We start from the raw sequence: 22,746 nt of genomic DNA, 5'->3' as shown, positions 1-22,746 counted from the left end.
TGAAATTAAATAGCATACATTCTAGCAGATTATGTGGTGTTATGAAAGATAAGGGGATTTGGAAACTTGTATTTAAAATTCTGTAACTTTGGGTTGGGAAAAGTTATACTTAAAATAAAGCATTCCCTTTGTAATTCAGATCCATTCTCAACATATGGGTGTTAATGAAAGCACATGTTAAAAAGCTTATGTAAATATTAAATTAGAAGTATTCCTAGATTTAAAAGTACTAATGCACAGTATATTAATTATAATGTTAGCAGTTTGAAGTTTTGATATTATATTCACTTAAAACTTAACTAGGTGGGGCCTATATTAACATATTTATGTCTCATTTCTTTGCAGCAAGGAGTGAATAATGCTGAAAAATTTGACTATGTAAGTGCAATATAGAATTCAGTTTTCATGCTACATTCTTTTTATATTTGTATTTTGATTACTAATACTTTATAACTTTGGATTATAGGTAATGCAGTTTTTGAATAAGATGGCTGGTAATGAATATGTTGGATTCAGTAATGCAACGTGAGTTTGATTTTTGATTTAGAATTTTGTAATGAATCATACCTCTTGAAGTTAATTTTTACAGTCTATATTATGGAATTTTATTTTAAATACTGTTTTGTGACTCCTTGTATATATACTTCAGTAAATAAGTAATTACTTCGAATTTAGTCATTAGAGGGAAATGTATGATTTCTAAATTACCTGAGGGAGAACACTTAAAATGCTTTAACTAGTTTTGATAAACTTTCTGTGAGAAAGCATAGAATTAGATGGGACTCCAAGTTTAACTCAAATTACCTGCACTTACTCAGTTTTTTCTTTGCCTATAATACCTGTCTTATCTCTTATAATCTCTCTGTGCCTAGCTAACTTGATTTTTACCCCAATTTTTTATTTTCAAATTTGCAAGTCCACAGAAGAGGTCAAAGAATAAATGATGAAATTCTGGGTATCTTTCACTTTATCTTCTGATGAATATTGTATCTCATTTGCTTTTTCTCAGCCTGTCTCTCTTTATATGGACAGATAAAGAAGTCTCACTATATATACACATACATGTACATATATGTAAATATAGATGTACGTGGGGTGGGTTTTTTCAAAACTGTTTGAAATTAATTTGAAGACCTCATTTGACACTTCATCCTTAGTGTGTGTATCCTAGAAATAAGGACATTTTCCTTTATAACCACAATACCAGCAATACACTTACTAACAACATTAACATGAATTTTTAAATATCATGATAGTTATCAATATATAAATGTTCTCAGCTTTGTAAATGCCTTTTGTGGCCTTTTAGATTTTTTTCAGGAAGAAATCAATGTTCATGCATAAGATTTGTTATGACCGTTTTGCCTTTTTAAAGTAAAATAGTTCGCCTACCCTAGACCCTTGCTTTTTAAAATGTTATTAAATGGCTTTTTTTGAAAGTGTCAATCAGTTGTTTTATAGAACAGGAATTAAGCAACTTTTTCTGTGAAGGACCAGATAGTAAATATTTTGTACTTGTGGGCCATATGGTCTCTGTTGTAACTACTTGCTCTACTGTTTTAGTAGGAAAGCAAATGATGAACAATATGAAGCTATATTCCAAAAATTTTTATTTATAAAAACAGGCTGGATCAAACTCATAGGCTGTAGCAGACATTCCCCATTTTGATTAGATCTGATTGTTTCCTTGTGATTAGATAAAACTTAAACAGTTTTAGCATGAATACTAAGTAGGTGATCTTCATATTTCATGTTTTCTGCCTTACCAACTTTTATTCATCATCTTAAGTATCTTATTCATGAATCTCATCTCGTCTTTCTTCTGTGCTTTTATATTATATTTTATTGAACTTACTCTGTGATTCTCTCTTTTTGCCTTGTCATCCCCATTAAACTGACTTTTTTAAGACCTAGATAGAATTATCTTCCAGTTCATTTCTGTATTCCTGTTATCTGGTGGATAATAAACACTTGATACAACGTTTGATGAACAGAGCCATGTGCTAGGCACTGTGATCATTGTTGAGTAGTTAGTCCTTTATCTATACTATATTGATGTGTTTTTTAAAAGTATAGCAGGTTGACAACTTCATTTCCAAGAACTTTATCTATACTATATTGATGTGGGTTTTTTTTTTTTTTTTTTTTTTTTGGTGGAGGGGAGGTAATTAGGTCTGTTTATTTTTAGAGGAGGTACTGGGATTGAACCCAGGACCTTGTGCATGCTAAGCATACGCTCTACCACTTGAGCTACACCCTCCCCCCTTGATGTGTTTTTTTAAAGTATAGCAGGTTGACAGCTTGATTTTTAAGAACTTTTCTGTATCCAATATTATTTTTCTGGCCATAGAAATATTAAAATGTGCAGTTAGAAGGAGCTGTCCACCCATAATCGGTAATAAAGAGTGTCACACAGTTCTTTTAGCAGCAGCTGTCTGAACACCTGTAGGCTGAGTTCTCAAATGTACCACAAATTAAATCTGTTTATGTCAGAACTCATTCTCTTCCACTGCAAAGTGCTCTTTGTTCTCGGGATCCCAAGTCAGTTGATACTGCCATCCTTTTTGTAGATCATGTTAGAAATCTAGGCTTTCTACCAGACTTCACCCTGTTTCTCTTTCCCGTTAGGTCAGGAGACTTGCTCATCTGCTGTCATGTTTGAGCATACCTCTCCTTCCATTCCTATCATCACTGCCTAAGTTAAGGCTTCCTGTGGCTCTCATTAACAGTAGTCTCCTAATAATATCATTCATCCTTTCTTTTTCCCCTTTCACAAACTGATGTCAGAGTTATCCTTCTGAAATACAGATCTCATAAGGTAACTTATTTGAAAACCTTCAAGCTTTCATTTTGTAAGCAATCAGGAGCCATTACATTTTTTAGCATTTATCAGTCTTGATAATTTGGTCCCAGTCTCCTTTGTTGGTTTGATATTTCTCCATGAACCTATTTCCCAGGTACATCAGAATATTTGCCATTCTTCAGTGAAGTCTTTCTTGTCTTTTATACTTTTATAACTCTGTTCATACTGCATGGTATTTGCCACCGCCTAGGCTTCCACCAGTAATTTGTTAATGCAGCAAATGCTGTAAGGCTCATTTCAGGTATTCCTCTCTCAGTGAAATTTCCATAAGTTCCTTCAGATGGAATTGACTATTGTACTTTTGGGGGAACCAGGAGATTCTGTAGTTTTTAAGTATATTTTAATAGAATATGTGATAATTTAAAAGTTAGCTTCTTTATTCACTAAATATGAAGGCTAGAAAGGGCCTAGTTCATTTCAGTCCTATTGTAGCTGAGAAAATTAAAGAAAAAATAGTCACTTAAAGGACCTTCCCAAGGCTACATAGCTAACCTGTTGACGGAACTGGGACTGGAACCCAGCAACCTTCAGTGTTCTTTATACTGCATTTTGCTATACAAGTTAAACTACAAAATAATTGTGCTTTTACAGAAAGCAAATAAATAGAGCAATTTTTTTTTCCTTCTAGGTTTCAGTCTGAAAGAGAAAGTGGAGATCGAAATTTTGCAATAGGATATTACTTAAAAGAAAAAAAGGTTTTTAAATTTTTGTTTCTATTTCAGAAGTTTTTGCAAAATGCTCTTGAGTTAATACTATCAAGGTGTTAATCTCATTAAATCAGTTTGTATTTAGTAGTATTCAAATATTTAACTAGTTATATTAATGTAAATTTTGCCCAAGAGTTGGACCATTTTTTCAAAAAGTATGATGCTTGACTACTGATTACACTTGATTTTAAAAATTTAACTTGGTAACTTGGTTCATGAATTATGAATCAGTTTATCATTGTCAGTTAAACTAGTATCTAGAAATCTATATGTGATGTAATTTTGCTTTATTGTTTGTCTTAGATTTCGTGTTTGTACCCTTTGTGTGCTGTTTGGTTCTCAATTAGAATAAAACTTTTATGTACATTTTAAATTTACTCTTCATGTATCTTTTATTTATGTATATATATTTTTTCTGTGTGCCTATGTTTTTAATTGCCTTTATGTATTTTTCAGTGTTTTCCAGAAGGCACAGACATGGTTGGTATATTAGACTTCTATTTCCAGGTAATTTACTTTAACTGTATGAATTGTGTGTATAAATGGGTGTGTCACATTTTAAAGAATTTAGATGTCTCTGAAATCTTGGCTCTAGGCCAAGAAAAAATACATTTCCCATTGAATACTTTCCAAAAATCCTCGTGAAAGGTAATCTCATGTCTATATCTCCAAAAAAGAGTACGTCTCAGAATGTAACAGGGAAATGTGTTTTTCTGTAAAAACATTATATTTAGGAAGTGTGAAAAATAATGTACAGCTCCAGCAGTTGGCTTCTCTTTATTATAAACTGAGCTGTTCTCTTAGTTTTTAAGTTTTGTTTGGAGGAGTTATTTGTTTCTTTATCAGAAAGTTTATATTCATCATTTTAAAGCAGCAGTTTCTCAGTTTGTTCAGTTTGTTCCTTCAGTGTCACATAGTGGATTTTCTAGCAATTTAGAGGAGCTCTTCATATTCATAGGGGGAAGGGCCACTCGCATATTTATCTACTATGGTATTGAACTCAGTTTAAGATGTCCTTCCTGGACATCCCTCTCCCCCTCATATTTTCAGTTCAATTCATTCTTACCAATTTAATACCTTTGGTACCTCTGATGAATCTGTAATATGAAGCTACATAGTAATAAATTAATTATTGTTTGTTTCTGGTTTACCTTACATTTACCTGTTTTTACTTTTGAAGATTCTTTAATTTTAACCTTCTAGTAATCTTAAAGAATATGTAAGGAAAGTTGATAATGAAGTAGATTTTGATGGAAGTCCAGGTAACTGTTTGTCACCTGCCAATGTGAAGAACTATGAATTGAGAATCCATAGTCAATATAAAATCAAAGTCTAACCTGGCCGCATTTTAGCCATGTAACCTAGTTTCACTTACTGAGCCCTGGTTTCATTATGTAGCCTATGCTTGACCTAACTTCCTGCATTGCATCGGCAATAACATGAGATGTGTGTGAAATTCCTTTGAAACTATGAAGTGTTATGTGAAACATAGTGTCAGATTTACTTTTTATCCAGTAGCCTTTGTTTTTTCCCTAGCCAAGTGGAGTTCTTCTATGTTAAAGGTTTTTTTCCCCTTGGTATACATATTTAACTTTGGCTGTTATAGTTTAGGTGCTACTAATCTGCAAAATTTCTATACTTCAGGGCAAAAATCAAGAGACAGCCATGGAAGCCTTACTTGCTCTTTTGGAGAATGGCTGCATCTCATTGAACATCCATCAGGGTACCAGGAGAGTACTCTTAAATTGGGATTTGTCAAATTGGAAGTATATAACCTTATGACAAACAAAATTTTCGTTATAAATTATAAATTAGGAAATGGTCACTGGAATTTAAATCATTTCTGTTAGAAAGCCTTTCATAATTAAATCACATTTACTCTAAGTCTGCCACATGGGTCTGTATAGTAAGTAGATTCTGTAGTTCTGAAGAAATAGGGAAGGGGTTTTAATATAAATAGCAAAAGTGAAAGTGAGTCAAAAAGTGGCTCCTATTCAGTTTCAGTGGCTCCTAATTCACTATAGTTAACTAGTTTTCCTTATTGCTATTTCCAAACCCCTTTGTGCCTCTTATAGATCTTGAAATATGAGTAAGGAAAATTGTAAGTTGAGAACTGAAGTCTTTTCTTCCTCTGACCCCTTCCTACCCTCTCTTTCTCTTCCAAATTCCCCTCAGTTTTGGTTACTGTTAACAAAAATTAAAATAGAGCATTTATTTATTGTTTTAGTTTTATGGATAAACTTAGGTTTGGTGTGGTAAACTATTTCTGTTATTTTGATTATATTTAAATGCAAAAATTTCACCCTACATTGTACCTGGACATTACTTTTTTCATTATATCCAGCACTGATAGTCAATATCAAAAAAGTATTTGAATGTTAATAAATGGCTTAAAATGTAATATTTTGGTTTAGGCACACAGAGCATGCAGGGTGGAACTAGCTTAGATTTGTTTTCCCATAGTCCTTTGCATGTTGCTGTATGGGGATGCTGAGCTTTGTTATAGGCAAGGTGTCTTTTTTTTGTTTTATTCTTAAAAGTCACAATTTCTTGTGTAGATACTAACTGTCATAATACTGATGTATGTTGCTTTATCTTAAAAATAGATCATGGCTTTTTTTTCCCTGTCAAGTTAAAAATAATTATATTTGTGTATCCTACAGGAAACATTAATGTTTAAGCAAATTTGAATATTACATGAGGCAGTTAGAAATCTTAGTGCTTAGGAACTGGCTCTTTCTATCCTACTTCTGCCATTAAAAGACTGAATGATGGTGGGGTGGAGGGGAGGTGCGTATAGCTCAGTGGTAGAGTGCAAAAGTCCTGGATTCAATCCTTAGTACCTCCAATAAACAAACAAACCAACCTAATTACACCCCCCCACCCCCCCAAAAAAGACTGAATGGCTGGGCAAATTAGGATAAGCCTTAAAGGAGCTAGAACATTGTTTAAATTAAAAATCATTGTAATGTCATCAAGTTAATTAATATCCCTTTGGGAGAAAGATTTCAGTTCTGTATGAAGTACCAGACAAAATAGATTATCTTAGAAGTCAAATGTAATACTAAAAATAATGTGAACCTAAGTTTTCAGAATTTAGTTTTTTCTTCCTTTTAGCTGTGCTCCATTGAAGTAACTTGTGAATCAGCTAGTGTGATGGCTGCAACACTGGCTAATGGTGGTTTCTGCCCAATTACTGGTGAAAGAGTACTGAGCCCTGAAGCAGTTCGAAATACACTCAGTCTGATGCATTCCTGTGGCATGTATGATTTCTCAGGGCAGTTTGCTTTCCATGTAAGTAATTGGTTCATCTTAATTTCTCTGGCAGGAAACTAGTCTGGACTAGCTCTTTTAAAAATGCAGTTTGAACTTTGCTTCTAAAGCTGTACATTAATTTTTGAGAGACAGGCTTGTTTTCAAAGTTAATTTGTTACAGAATTCGTAAGGAATAGAGTTAAGCAGTCTTTGAGATGTTCTTAAGAACTTGAAGTTTAATTTATAGAACCTCATCACTTTTATTTTTAAGGCATTTCAGTGTACAAGCCTAGTGCATGCAGACTTTACTCTTAGTTGTTAATGTTTAGCATTATGGTGATTACATAACTCAGGAATCTTTTAAGTTCAGAAAAAGTGCTTAACTGTGATGTTTAACATCTTTGGTCACAGCCATAAGTATTTTAAAGGACTTAAAATATATTAAAGTTAATGTACTGTTGTGCATTTGCCATTTGTGAAATATCATAGACTTTTCTTATTTCATCCTGTGTCAAGTCATAATGTCCTAAAATTTGTTTTATTTTGAAAATTTTAAAACAGAAAAATAGATGCATTTAAGGTTACCCATTACTCAGCTTTAATAATTATCAGTACGTGTATACTGAAAAATTGTGCTCTACACTGGAATTTGACACATTGTAAAATGACTATAATTCAATGAAAAAATGTTAAAAAATTTACCAGTATGTGACAAATCTTGTTTCATCTATATTATACCTATTTCCCATACCCTTTTCACCGTTCAGTATGTAATTCTAAATGATAAACACTCTAAAAAACCCACAGCACCGTTATCATGTGTAAAAGTCTAAAAAGAATTTTAATCTTTAATAACATCAAAATATTTAGTCAGTGTTCAGATTATCTGGATTATCTTAAAAATTATTTTACAATTTGCTTCTCTTGGGTTGCATATAAGGGCCATACATTGTGCTTGGTTGTGTCTCTTAATTATTTTTTTTTTAATCTTTAGTCTCCACCTTCACCTCTTTCTTCTTCTTATTTTTGGTTGGAAAAACTGGGTTATTTTTCCTGTACAGTTTCTCAGAGTCTAGATTTTCTTTATTATGTCCCTTCCATTTTCCCTTCTATTACCTGTAAACTGGTAGGTCCCATTCAGGTGATTATTTTGTTTTGCTTCGTTTTGTGCAAGAGTGCTTCTGGTGAGAGGTACTCAGTGTCTGAATATTAGTAAGCCATTAATGAACACTGTCCTGATGATATTAATTTTGTCTTTTACTATAATTATTGTCAAGTTTTATATAATGTAAACTTAAATGTTTTAAAGAGGCTTAATTTGAAATAGTACCATCTTATCTCTATCCTTTAGAATTTCTCTGCCAGTATACCACAGAGAATCTTTTAGTAAGATATAATTTCTCATTGTTTTTAGTCATAAAATATTTTTTGAAAATAACTTTTAATATTTAAAAGCAATACCTGTTTATTATAGAACAATTAGAAAATATAGTCAAAAGTCAAAATATAGTCAAAATAAATGCATTACTCCTCCATTTAGATGTAATCTCCTTTAATTCCTTAGAATGTATCTTTCAAAATTTTTTCTTTATTTAAATACATTCCAACTGTTTTATAACTGTCTTTTCACTTACTATATTTTAAACATGTTTACAAATACTTACCTACAACATTTTTAATGTTGGAACTCTGCTGTTTGAATAGATACCATAATTTTTTAACCGGTCCCTTGTTGGACGTAACTTCTCTTATTTTAAAATGTTAACACAAATATCCTTTTTTCAAATTACTTTCAGGTTGGTCTTCCTGCCAAATCTGGAGTTGCTGGGGGCATTCTTTTAGTTGTCCCCAATGTCATGGGCATGATGTGCTGGTCTCCTCCTCTGGACAAAATGGGCAATAGTGTTAAGGGAATTCACTTCTGTCATGTAAGCATGTTTTCTTAATGAGAATAATGATCATATAAGTTGAGCCATCTGTTAATTCTACTTTTTTACTTACTTCCCTAGTTTATTGATTGTTGGCACTCTGACTGCCAGTTACTTGGTAGCCTTGGAAGTGTTCACAGAGGAGCTTTAAGTTACTACTACCAGAGAGCTCCCATATAGTCATCCTCACAGAAAATTACATTTGTTTTATGCTTATATTTTAATTATTATGGTTATAATTTGTTTTCAGTTTCCAAAAGCTCAGAAAAATATGAAGATTATTATAGTTTATAGTATGAACTTTAATCTGCATGACTGAATACCTTTATGCATTAAACTACCTTTGAAAGTCTGGGGTTTGTTTTTTTGTTATTGTTGTTTGTTTTTGTTTTTTTAGGAAATAAGTACTATAATTTAAAAGCATTACTACTATTAATTAGTTCAGTATTTTATGTTGTGACCTAAGTTTTGCTAACATTCTGTCTTCTGATTTTATTTACACTTACTACTTTCCTAGAATATTCACTACCGTAATTTTTCCTGCAGACTTTCTCAATTAAAATTCCAATTTATTTTTCATTTTCTTATGTTTTACAAAAGCCAGAGAATGACATTGGATTCCTTAAAGACTATAATAGTTTGTAACCAGAATATTTCTTTGTTTTTGTGATACTATATAGTTATTTCATACAAGAATTCTTTCATGTGGACTGTTACTATAATGCCCATTTTATAGAAAATGAAAATTAAACAACTTGAGTGGCTGAGCTCTAGAGTCATGCTAGTAAGCAGTGTTTTCAAAATTTGTATCGATGTCTTATTCTGATTTCAGCCCTCCTCTTGGTGCATCATGCTGCTTTGTTAAACATGCAGTGGTGTTTTACGTGACGTAGTAATTAATTTGACAGCATTAGTGTAATGTGTTAGAATATGAAAAGACAATAGCCAGTGACTAGCCAATTTCTTATACCTGTTCTATTTATTTACAGGATCTTGTTTCTCTGTGTAATTTCCATAACTATGATAATTTGCGACACTTTGCAAAAAAACTTGATCCTCGAAGAGAAGGTGGTGATCAAAGGGTAAGCAAAATTCTTATTTAGATTATTATATAATTTTTTTAAGAAAGAGAAAATAATGTTCACCAGTTTAAATAAAACATGGTTTAATTGTTAGTGGCCTTATGTCTTTACTAATATCAAATGAGTGTAAAGAAATTGTTGACATTTTCATCCTGGACCAGTAGTACATAGATATTAAATATGGCTGTTTTATTTAAATTGAAACTGGTTAGCCTAGGAGTAGGGGTTCCTTCCTTCCCCCATTTTTCGGCTATTTTAAGCAATATTTTTAAGAATTGATTCTATTAAAAGAAGACACCTTGGAAAGTGCTACATGCTATAAAGAAAAAGCCTGTTTTTACTCTTTATATTTGTCAGCTATTGTCTTAAATTGTAGTTTATTCTGATGTGGATGGATTTGTAGATGGGAAAGGGATTTTAGTATTAGTGAGAGACCTTACAAAGCTTTATAATGTTTTATAGGCCACTGTAGATGAAATATTTTTCTATAAAAAATGTTTAATGCAATATTCCTGATTCTGTTATTTTAAAGTAATATTTGTTTATTATCAGTATGTTTGACTTCATGCTTTTGCACATACATATATATACTTTAAGGAGTCAGGACTTAAATTTCAGGAACAAGATTTTTTTTGTCTTCATTGTTCACTGGACTAAGGGACTTGTTTTGAATTTAAATTCCTTTGCATCCCATGTGGAAAATGTTGAGAGTAAACTTACCTAATTAGACTTGAAGCTAATATGTATAAAGCAGTTAAAAGTAGAAAATATTTTTAATAGGTACTAAGTAAATTTTCCTATCGTTCCAATCAAAGTAACTTCTAATAATGTATGAGAATTATGCAAAGCCAACAAAATAGAAACTTCCATGGGAGTCAACACAAGTAACATGGAGCAAAACATCAGATGGTGGTGGGTGAAAATGTTAACAGACTTTAATAACATTCATTGAAAAATACCGTTTTATAGCTTGGACCTTTCTTCACTCAAGTGCACTAATAAATTATGTATGTTGCTTGAACAACTAGCATTCCTTTGGACCATTGGACTATGAAAGTCTCCAACAAGAACTTGCTTTAAAAGAGACAGTATGGAAAAAAGTGTCACCTGAGTCAAATGAGGACATCTCTACAACTGTAGTGTATAGAATGGAAAGTCTGGGAGAGAAAAGCTAAAGAAATGGGTTCTAGTTTCAGAATGTTCTTCATTTAACCTTTCAAACATCTTTAGTTTTTTGCATACTATATTTATTTGAGTTTTTTGTGTTCTCAACCTTGGGTGATGGAGCCATAGAGCTTTTTCTTTTAATCTTTGTATAAAGTTAATAGATTAAAAAATGAATTTGTCAGTCTTTTAAAAAGTATTTATAAGTAAATAAGGCAAATTTGCTTTATTTTTTAAAAATGAAGAAAGGAAAAATTTCCTTTAAATTTTTCTTGATGTAGTTAAAAATTTAATTATATAGTAGTCTGATAGTCCCAATTTAAAATAGTAACAGGAATTTGTGATTTCTTAGTTCTGAAACCCACACATTGAACTCATAAATTTCACCACATTTTGTTTTTTTCTTTTCCAGTTTTAAAACTGACATATCTGTAGTAGCAATAGAAAGTATTTCTCTGCTAAATATAAACCTAAAAAGGCAAAGTAATGAATTCTAAATTATTTAATAGAGCAGTAGATTATAAAATTAGCTTAAATTAACATTTTATGCCATTTTTAGTGATAGATTGGCATTTTCTTGTTTGTTTTAAATTTTAAAAAATTCACTGAAAATGTTATCAAACACTTTAAAATATAAGTCCTGTTTTTGCTTTTTCACTTTGCAACTCCTCTGTTCTGTCAGAATTGTCATGTACAGGAGTGTCTTATGTTATTAAAACATTCCGGCCAAAGAATTTCAGATGTAAGATAATGACATGTTTCACTGTTAAAAAGCTATAATGGTTACTCAGAAGAAGCAACAGTGAGTGTCTTCAAGTGAAGTGTTTACCTGAACAATTTTATTTTCGTAATATCCACATAATTTTTCCTGTTATATTTAAGTATGAATGGTGAATCTTGATTTTTAGCCTTTAATAATTTTATTATCATAATAATTTGACAAATGCTAATGAATCTTTTATGATAAATTATAATAACGCCTCATAAAGTTTGTTCTATTTGAACTCTTAGAGTACTTAGGAAATGAATTCAGTCTGAAGGTAGTAAGTATGCTTCGAAGATATCTGTTAGATCTGAATCCTTTTGTTCGATTATAAAAATGCAATATTGAGAATCAAAACTTGTTTTTAAAAGGACTGTAGGTTCTACACAACCTAATTTCAAATAATTCACAATGTTTAAAGTCTGTCTTGGCAAAGTAATTGGAAAATTCTGTAGGACCTATTCACACTTCTTCCTTCCTCCGTATACCTCTTTGGTTTTCCCCACAGTTCCCCACAGCTTCAGGACTTGGGAGGGGCAGGAGTGAGGTCAAAGAGGAGGGCTTGATAGTTTCTTATAGCATCATGGCATACATGTGGTAGGGTAAAGTCTGTAAAAGTAATTATCGTGTAGCAAAAAAGATTTTACTGGATGATTTAACTGCTAGTGCAAATACAGATATAGAAAATCTTGATTAGATGATATTTTGAGTTTGGGAACTATGAAATTAGGAAAAGAAGTTCCCTCCCAAAGTTGTCGGTCAAAAGCCTTTGGGGTGTAATTGAAGTATTAAACATATATTTAAATAATTGTATGTTAAGTTTTAGGGGAGATTACCAAGGATTTTATGACTACCTGAATGTTCCTCTAATGAACAGATGCAAATCCTAGCTGGATGCTCCTGGCTTGTACAGGAGAGCGGTGTGTCCGAAGCCCTCACCTCTGCCATACCTTCACACCCTGTTATTTGTATTAGTTTCACAGAGCCCTTTGTGGTTCAGGGAACTGAATGTCTTAACTGAGAGTTCGCAAAAAAGGCTTTTTTTTCCTATGACCTAATTTTTACATCTTACTATTTTATTTGGAGGTAGATTTTACTTTATAAAATGAAATTTTAGTATTTCATATTATATCCATATTTGTGTAGGTTTCAAAATTATGTTATTAATTTGTGAACTTACTATGTTGATAAGGCTTAAATGCCTACTTACCAATGAAGTAGGTTTATCTAGGCTACTGTGTTTATAGAGTTTTGTTAAGAATGAGTAGCCAGAAATTTTTGTAGGAAGGTGTAAATGGAAGAAGGAAAGCATTGTGAATAGGCCTCCAAACTTTAAAAAAAAAAAAAGGAAAATCTTTGCCAGATTTAAAGACATTATTTTGATTCTTTCAGTATTTTAAATATCTTTTCAAATGAAGTTCTTGAAAAGTACCCAGCATTGTTGGATTTAATGTTTTATGCCATTACTGATTCTTGATATTCAAGCATTTAGAAGTTAGCATATTTGTTTATCTTTTGTTCCCATCATTAACATTTCATTTGAAATGCATATCCTTTCTGAAATACTTTTATTTTTAGCATAAATGTTGTGCATTTTATCTTAGTGTTTGGATTAAAACATTTGTGTTATTTAGCTTTCTTTTATTTGCTTTGTATATTAATGTACGTTTTATTTTCCAGTATGCCTACTTTTTGTATTGTACAATAAATTTATTTTAAGCTGATTTTATTGTTTTTTTTTTTTGATGAAAGCATATCTAGCATTTTAAGTACAACAAGATAGTTGGAATTTTAACCTAAAGAATCATCCTTTATGAAAAGACTATTAAAAATACTTTATATTTTTAGTTAATTCTGAGGCTGCAGTGAAGAAAAACTAGAAACACTGAAGAGATTCCTTTGAGTCTTTTTTTTTTTTTTAAAGAAGTGTAACATTGGTGGGGGTTTTTGGCGGGGAGGACGTTTTGGTTGTACTAGAAGTATTTGAATAAAGACTATTCTCCCAATTTTTTTTTTTTTGTTGTTTTTCCATTTGACAACTTAAAAAAAAACTATCCTATGTGCCAGGTTCTTTCTGCTTTCGAGGAAGAATATCACTGATTCACTATGTGACTGTTGTTTTATCTGTTTTCTAGAGTAGGAAAAACATTGCTAAATCAGATAAAGAGAATGAATTGCTTTAGAATAGAACTGTCAATCTCAGTAGAATTTATACTGAGTAAAATAACTATGCATTTGAGATTCACTTTAACTGCTTTTTTAAGGAATTTGATTTTCAGAAGGAACTTAGTATATGTCTATAGCATGGTCTAAATTATACCTAGATTCCATATGTTGTAGGTCAAATACAGTACTTTAAATTTTGTTTGATGAAATCTACCATTCGTATGCAGAGAAGATGTCCCAAATATATTGTGGAAGTTTTTAAAACTATTTGAAGGAGAAATATTGTTGTTTACAGGAATTTGTATTTATCTGTGGGATTTTTTTCATAACATTCCTTTGGGACTAGTAAATAAGGTGTTCCATTGTCATGGTGTATTCAATATATGTAAGCTTATGATCACTTTTTAAAGATCATTTGGGGTTGTTTTTGTTGTTGATGTTTTTAATCCATTTGAAAGAGAGAGGTGACTCAAAGAGCTTGGTGATCTTATCTAACAGTACAGAGTTTCATAGGCATGTATGTGTGTAGAAAGAACCACTGACATATACTGATATGTCAGCCTGTATCCTGAAATTTATATATCGTGTGTGTTGTGTGTATATATATATGTGTTTGCATGTACATCTAATATATGTCAATCTGTCTTTCGGTTTATCTGTCTCTGTTTATCCATCCATCCATCCATCCATCCATATTCTGAAAATCAGCAGCAGCTATTTCTACGTAGTGTGTCATGTATAAATGCTTCATTGATCTATTCCAAGTTTTGTTATAAGAGAACTTCGAACATTTTGGCTGCCCCAGAATTTATAAAATATGACATAGTTTACTTGTTCAATTTACCTTTAAAGATTTGTGGTTTCTGCTTTGCTCCCATTCACTACCAGCACTGTCAGGGTAGGAGAATTTAGGATGTGGGAGAACTCCACAAAAGGGAAAGCAAGAACATCAGGTTTCATCTGGAAGCTGACTTTAAAGTAGTTTCCGAAATGACTGTTTAGAAGGATTGTATTGAACTTAAAATAATGTACTTCTCAGTTTGAACAGTTAACCATATGGAATAGTTTTATTCTAAAAAAAAAAAATTGTGCACGATTTTTAGTTTTCAGAATCTAATTTGCTATTCATTTGTAAAAAAAATTTGTTTTTTCTCCTTGATGGTCTCGAAAATGCTAAAATGCATTTAAAAAAAGTAACATGCTTTCTGTCTAATTCCTTCTTTACCATTTTATATTAAATATAATGTTTAATTAAAACCAGATGTTGGAGATATGGCTTGTTATGATGCATCATGGCCCAACTCTTCAGATTTTTACTTAGATTTATTCAGAATAGACTTGAATTTGGTCCATTTACTGTCATGGATTTCACGTCCAAAATTATACATGAACATACATTCAAGTATATCAAGTTCAGTCACTTAAAAAAAATAGGCAAGTAATGATCCTTTGTGCCAACTGCTTTGATGAGCTCTATAAGCAGTCCAGTATGGAGGCTTCATAGGAAGGAGTAATGCAATGAAAATTTCTGGCTATTGATCTCATAGTGTTGTTACTGTTATTAGACTTTTAACTCTAAATCTCATTTTGAGTTAAAATTTGGAAATAGTTTAGTTAAAATCTCAGTGATAATGAACAATTTGGTGAACTTATGTTTAAGCCAAATTTGAATATCTGATTTTCCTGGGCATAGCGTTATTAAAAAGAAAGATTTTTATTTCATTAAGCATTTGCCTTGCTGGAATATTTTCAATTCTAATGGCTCAGATGGTTGAAATTATCTATTTGGAGGGCTTAGCTTTTGGAAGGAAAAATTCTTACCTGAAATAATACTAAATGTCTGTTTTAATATTTCTGTGATTTTTGTTTATATAATGAAAATCTCCTCTGCCCAGCAATTCCACTTGGAACTCATGATTTTAATTCATAGTCTGTAAACAGGTAAAGAATTTGTTTTATTTATTTATTTATTTAGTTTTATAGTTAGGTTTTTTTTTTTTTTGTATTGAGTTAGTATACAATGTTGTGTCAATTTCTGGTGTAGAGCACAGTTTTTCAGTCATACATAAATATACATATATTCATTTTCATATTCTTTTCACCATGAGCTACCGCAAGATCTTGTGTATATTTCCCTGTATATTTTTATACAGTATAAACTCGTTTATTCTATATATACCTGTCAGTATCTATTAATCTCAAACTCCCAGTCTGTCCCTACCCAGCCCCCCCCCCCCCGGCAACTACAAGTTTGTATGAATTTGTTTTATTTTTAAAGCATAGTTCAACCTTTCTAGATCTTTGTTGTTTTTTCATTTACCATAATCTTGGAATTTATTGGAATCACTTGAATGTGCTGGAAAGTAATCTTAAAGGTTATCTGGTGCAAACTCCTATTCCTCCCAACTGTCTTCCAGATAGCACCTTGCTTTCTCAATTAGCATTTTTTTCCCTCTTTTTTGATGGAGTTGGTCTGTTTTATGTTTTGTTTGGACAACCTTTTGTTTCTTGGTTGTTTATTTTTGTTGAGAAGCGTAATTGGCAGTCCTAGTTAATAGGGCTAAGTTATTTGGCAGACTAATCGTCCCATCAGTGTTTATTAAAGTTACTTAATTGTGTTTTTCCAGTATATAGTTATATGCCACATTTCTAAAGACTAATAAAGGTAGAAGTGAGTGTCTCAATTATACAGTAGTTCTAAAAATGAAACATTACCCTAGAACCTTTGAAAGAGCAGCAGAAATGTGACTCTAAAAATAAATATTGTACCATTGGCTTTTTAAAATAAATTCCTTTGGGGTTAGGCTAAATAAGTAAAAATATTTTAAATAACAGAAACTTATTGGAGTTCTAAACAGTCGTTTCCTGGGAAAAAATTTTCTTTTTCTTTGTGAATTAGCTTTTCCCAACACATACCATGCAGAATATCTAGTTACTTCCATTGTTTTTATTTTCAATATTTGGATCTTTGAGTAGCTTCAGAATAAGGCTCCTTGTTTGTCTGTTTAGTACTCTATTGTGTATATTGTCTTCAGTACAAATATTTTTTCATAGTTCTGGGATTTTTATTTTTTATTTATGAAAGGAATGAATATTGCTGTTCTTGAAATGCATTAATTTTCAAAAGACTTAGTTGAATTAAATGTTGAAACTTGAATATTATTACTCTGAAAAGGAAATAGTGATTTCTCCTCAAAATCTAAACTTATTTAGGAAGCTTTTCTCCGACAAGTTTGTGAAGATGAGAATCTGAACATTTAAGAGACTGGCTCTTATTCAATATAAGTTATGTTGCTTTCACATTATACCTGTTAAAATAGAATGATGTTAAAATATTAAAATAAATTATGCAAATATAACTATTCATGTTTCGACCAGTCCATTGTGAAATCGAAATTAAAATCATGATCTTCAGCCCCTTGTTAAACAACTTAGGTTAAAATTACTAGTTGTCATTATTCTGCGTGTGTCTTTCATGAATCATTGCTAAGGACAATTACAATTTGTCCTTTGAGGGGATAACATAAAACTTAAGTCTTTTTTCCATTTAATGAGATTAATGATGTTGTAGAAAACTATGGTATAAATTATTAATTGAGTTATATCCAAGGTCTATTGTTTTGTTCTTTCTCACAGTCACACAAAATGTAAAGATCCTAATTGAAAAACTCACAAATCTATTAATTTTGAATATTCTTTCTTTTCTATCCTTTCCTATCATAATTCATTTTTTGCTGAACATGAATTTTTAAAGTTATATCAAAGTTGCTCATAAAGTGGATTTTCATTTTCAAATCTTTATACTGCTGATATGTTCATTTCCAAATCTTTTAGTGTTGTTGACATTTGCCACTCTTTTATTTTCTTTGAAAGTTTTTATTAAGCCCATAAGTGTTAGAGTCTAAACTTCTTTTTTAAAATATAATATAGCTTATTGTTGATAATTTATTTTACAATCAATGTTGAATGCATGTATCTGTGGGTCAAGGTCTATACACAAGATTTATAATTTAAATAAAGAGATGAACCAAGTAATACTGTTTCTGCTTTGAATTGAAATGAATAAATGTTACATTTCCTGCAAAATAGAACTTCTTTGACATCCTTTGGTGAAATTGCAAGACAAGTGATTTTATTAAAATTCTGTGGTGACTAATAGTATTAACCCTCTTTAATCATACCAATAAAATATTCCTGGTTTACTGTCTCTTCTTTTTACCTGAAAGAGAAATTTTAGGGGATGGTTTTTAGGAGGAGGAGAAGTAGAGCTTAACCTTCTATTACCTGCTTGTGAAATGTTTCAGCTAAAACATGCTGTTAAAAAAGACATTGTATGACATTTTTTCTTTTTCACCTGAAGGAGAAACAAAGGAGAAAAAGCTAATATGCTGTGTTTTTAGCCAAGTAATAAAAATTTGAGGAGCTATAATTTTTATTTTGTCTCTGTTGTACAGTTTTATTTTACATTCACCATGTATGTCTGTCACATAGAACCATCACTGTTGTTTATTTGGCTATCTCTTATATGTTGGGCTTTGTCATGTAATGATCTACTTGTGTGTTAGTGCATTTACCTTGTAGGTAGGGACTTCTGGATAGAGGGCTGCTATTCTTTGCATATTGTGTTTTGTTGTTTTTGCAAAAATTCTTACTCAGTGCCATTGTGAGGCTTAGAACTTTGTGTTAAGAACTTGGGATCTTCTGCAAAAACTCTTAATAGATTGAAACTTTGATTTACTTTGTGTTTTCTGGACTTAAATAGCATCGATGAGTGCTGGGCAGTTGGACATAGGATAGGATTCGGGTGGGTAGCTTGATGTGGTATAATACCATGGGCATGAGCTTCTGAGTTTTGTTTTGTTTTGCTTTGCTTTGCTTTTCCCTATTTACACACAAACATGCCCACAGCGTTCAGGCAGTATGTTAGGTGTTGGAGATGCCGCTCTAAAACAAAGAGGCAAGTTCCCCTCCTTTTCCACCCTGGAGGGGTGGGGGGCTGGGGTTACAATCATCTGTAGAAACAGCGAGGCTGCCTCAGTTCTATAACTCTAAGACTAACAGTGGCAAGTTTTCTGTGCCATATATCAGCAAGCAGTAAATATTACTGGCATCTAAACATCCTTGGGACTCCTGGATCAAATTTAAAAATTTCAATTTCATAAATTGTATGTTTGGCTCACTTAATTCCACGTAGCTAGAGGTTCAAAAGTATGTCATTGTTTAGTATTAAGCTTCATGTTGACTGTTCATGGCAACAATGTAGATGTTCAGCAGAAAATATCACTAGGAGAAAGGACTGAGTCAGACTATGAAGTAATAACCAATGTGCCACCTTCCTTTTTAGAAAAGTCTGCAATTAGCTTTCTTCATTGAGTAGTTGCTGGACCAAATACACAAAAGCAAATAGGTTTTACAGGACTTGGTGCCAGATCCAATGACTGTATTGTAATTTATTTTGCCCTAGACAACTTCTTTTGCAGAGAGGCAAGGGAAAGGAAGCAATGCGATACTACCAGAAAAGTTACAAAATGTTTTACAAAAACATAAACAATAGGTGCAAAAGGTCATTCATTTGTTCATTTGTCTTCATGCAGCATTTACAGAGCACGTACTACAAGCCAGGAACTATTGTATGTTCTGGGCAAGATCATGGGAGACGTTACCTCATGGACCACACATCCTGGGAGTCAACATAGAAAATAGCAGCCTAGAGAAGTAAATAAATAAGATAGTTTCAAATAGTGTTAATATCTACAAGAAAATGAACTTATGTCACTGATCTACCTTAACTTAGAAATCTCAAACTTAAGCAGGCACCAAAAACAAAAACAAAAACAAAAACAAAGGCTAACTTAGGTACTTCAGTCTCTATCATTAAATAGTAAATTGCTGAACCAGGAAAAAGCCTTCCTCAGCTGGGTTCTTTGAGGTGATGACCACCTGGACCACGTGACTCATTCATTGATGAGAATATTATTTATCTCTTTTGGAATGTTAAAATTACAAGTTTTTTGAAGTATAAGAAACAGAAAAGGACTTTAAGAAATGATACTGGTGGTAACAGCCCATTTACTAAGTTTCTACCTGATTCTGAGTAGGCTTTTTAATGTTCTAAAAGTTGGTTTGGGGGCTCAAGCAAAATCTTTTAAAATTTAGTGTCTTATATTCATGGAAACATTATTGGATGTATATACAGTTGAACCTTGAACAACACAGGTGTTAGGGACTCCGATGTCCCCCCCCCCAGTCAACTTTACAGTAAGCCCTCTATATCCTTGGTTCCACATCTGTGGATTCAGCCAATGGTGGATTGTGTAATACTGTAGTATATAGTTATTGGGAAAAACCATATAAGTTGACCCATGCAGTTCAAACCCGTGTCATTCAAGCATCAATTGTATGTTTTTTTCATCCATTTTTCCCACCCTTCACCACTACCTCTTGTAACCACCAATCTCTTCTATATCTTTGAGCTTGTCTTTTTGTTTTTAGATTTCCAAATATGAGAGAGATCATACAGTATTTTGTCTTTCTGTGTCTGACTTGTTTCACTTAGTGTAATGCCCTTGAAGTTCATCTATGACAATACTTCATAAATGGCAATATTTCACTTTTTATGGCTGAATAATACTCCTGTGTGTGTGTGTGTGTGTGTGTGTGTGTGTGTGTATAGATCTCACAAATGCAGCAGTGAACATATCTTTTCAAGTTAGTGTTTTTATTTTCTCTAATAAATACCCAGAAGTGGGATTGCTGGATCATATGGTAGTTCTGTTTTTAAATTTTTTGAGTAACCTTTGTACTGTTTTCTAATGCCATCAATTTTAATTACTATAAGTTTGTAATGTAGTTTGACATCAGGGAGTGTGATGCGTCTACCTTTGTTTTTCTTTTTCAAGATTGTTTTAGCTATTGGGGTCTTTTTTTGTTCCATACAAATTTTGGAATTCTTTTTTTCTATTTCTGTGAAAAATATCATTGGACTTTTTATAGGGATTGCATTGAATCTGTGTGTTACTTTGGGTAGCATAGACATTGTGACAGTATTCCAGTCCATGAGCAGGAAATATTTTTCTGTTTGTGACTTTTTCTGTTTCTTTCATTAATGTCTTGTAGTTTTCACTGCATAGGTCTTTTTGCTCCTTGGTTAAATTTATTATTAGATGTTGTATTCTTTTTGCTGCATTGCAAATGGGTTTTTTTCCCTTAATTTCTCTTGGTAGTTTATTAGTGTATAGAAATGCAACAGATTTTTGTGTATTGATTTTACTGAATTCATTTGTCCTAACAGTTTTTTGATGGAGCCTTTAGAGTTTTCCATTTATAAAATCATGTCATCTGCAAATAATGACAGTTTTACTTTTTCCTTTCCAATTTGGATTTCTCTTATTTATTTTTATTGTGTGATTGCTGTGTGTAGGACTTCCAATACTCTGTTGAATAAAAATGATGAGAGTTGGCATGCTGTTCTGTTCCTGATCTTAGAGGAAAAGATCTTTCAGCTTTTCACCATTAAATATGATGTTCACTGTGGACTTAGCATATATGGCCTTTATTATGTGAGGTACATTCCCTCTATACCCACTTTGTTGAGAGTTTTTATCATAAATGAATGTTGAAGTTTGTCAGATGCTTTTTCTGTGTCTATTGAAATGATCGTATGATTTTTATCTTTCATTTTGTTAATTTGGTGTATCTCATTGACTGATTTGTGGATGTTGAACCATCCTTGCATCCCTGGAATAAATCCTACTTGATCGTGGTATATGATCCTTTTAATGAATTGCTGAATTCGGTTTGCTAATATCTTGTTAAGAATTTTTGCATCTATGTTTGTTAGGTATGTGGGCCTATAATTTTCTTTTTTGTGTGTGTGATATCTTTATCTGGTTTTGGAATCAGAGTGATGGTGGCCTTGTAAAATGAGTTTGGAAGAGTTCCTCCCTTTCCAGATACAGAAGAGGCATTTTTCAGTCCTTTTGTTTGCTTTCTCTAAATGTCCATTAGCTACACTCAATTTATTAAAACCTTTATAAATCCTGACTTTTCATAGAGCTCAAAGTTAGGGGTTTTCATTAATCCTATTTATTTGTAACAGTTCTATGACCTAAAACTTTATTATCCCAAAATGAGTGTGTCATTGTTCACATTTGCACTTGTTTTTGGATAAAAATTTTTTTGGTAACCTACAGAACTGGATTGATTCGGTGATGAAAAGATGAAACAGTCTGTCCTCATCTAGAGCTATTTACAGTTGTCCTTGTATACTTTTGACTTTTAGTTTAATGATGATGTTAAATATAAGCAAAATCACAAAAATATCCCATGTATACTGGACTGTGAAGAAACACAATTCTGCTATTAAAATGTATCTAAAAAATAACTTCTGCCTGTCCCAATGCCCTTATTTGGCAGGTTAGCAGTAAATGTATGCATTTTCCACGTGTTCTCCTTTTCTTCCAGAATTGTTTTTGTAATGTAGAATGATCCAAGAGTGGTCAAATAGTCCATTTTGTCTATAAAGTTGTTTTCTCACTTTTGTGGCTGTAAGAAAGTAACCAAGACGTTTCTGGTCTCTAGGTTTCCACTTCAGTATTGTGCTGTTGTACTTAGTTGTACTCTGTTGTACTTAGTTACCAATTTTTCAACCCCTCTGTGTACCAGGAATTTTGTTTTCTTCCTGTATGTGTTTTCTCCTCTTTTCTGGTGCTATATGTAGGTCCCCCACCAATGTCCAAGATTAGATCCCTCTATATAAATAAATAGATATATAAAACCTTCAAAATTATTTTTCCTTTCTTTCTGTTAAGAACCAGTT

General features: G+C 32.0%; 1 protein-coding gene across 4 annotated transcripts in view; it reads left to right on the top strand.

Annotated features, from left to right (window-relative positions):
* Positions 1–22,746, top strand: part of GLS (glutaminase) — a 75,150-nt gene that overhangs the window by 33,380 nt on the left and 19,024 nt on the right. For 2 of the 4 annotated variants that reach the window (XM_072961581.1, XM_006207284.4), the window contains 7 exons: positions 346–378; positions 467–525; positions 3,492–3,558; positions 4,027–4,077; positions 6,688–6,864; positions 8,622–8,753; positions 9,743–9,835. In XM_072961581.1, the coding sequence (XP_072817682.1) occupies positions 346–378; positions 467–525; positions 3,492–3,558; positions 4,027–4,077; positions 6,688–6,864; positions 8,622–8,753; positions 9,743–9,835 (612 nt within the window). Of the gene's footprint in view, positions 1–345; positions 379–466; positions 526–3,491; positions 3,559–4,026; positions 4,078–6,687; positions 6,865–8,621; positions 8,754–9,742; positions 9,836–10,804; positions 13,487–22,746 lie in introns of those variants that run through there. The other 2 variants (XM_072961583.1, XM_072961584.1) reach the window with 2 other exon arrangements.

The sequence above is a fragment of the Vicugna pacos genome, chromosome 5 (assembly GCF_048564905.1).
Source record: "Vicugna pacos chromosome 5, VicPac4, whole genome shotgun sequence".
Taxonomy (NCBI): Eukaryota; Metazoa; Chordata; class Mammalia; order Artiodactyla; family Camelidae; genus Vicugna; species Vicugna pacos.
This window is presented reverse-complemented; position numbering and strand designations above follow the sequence as displayed.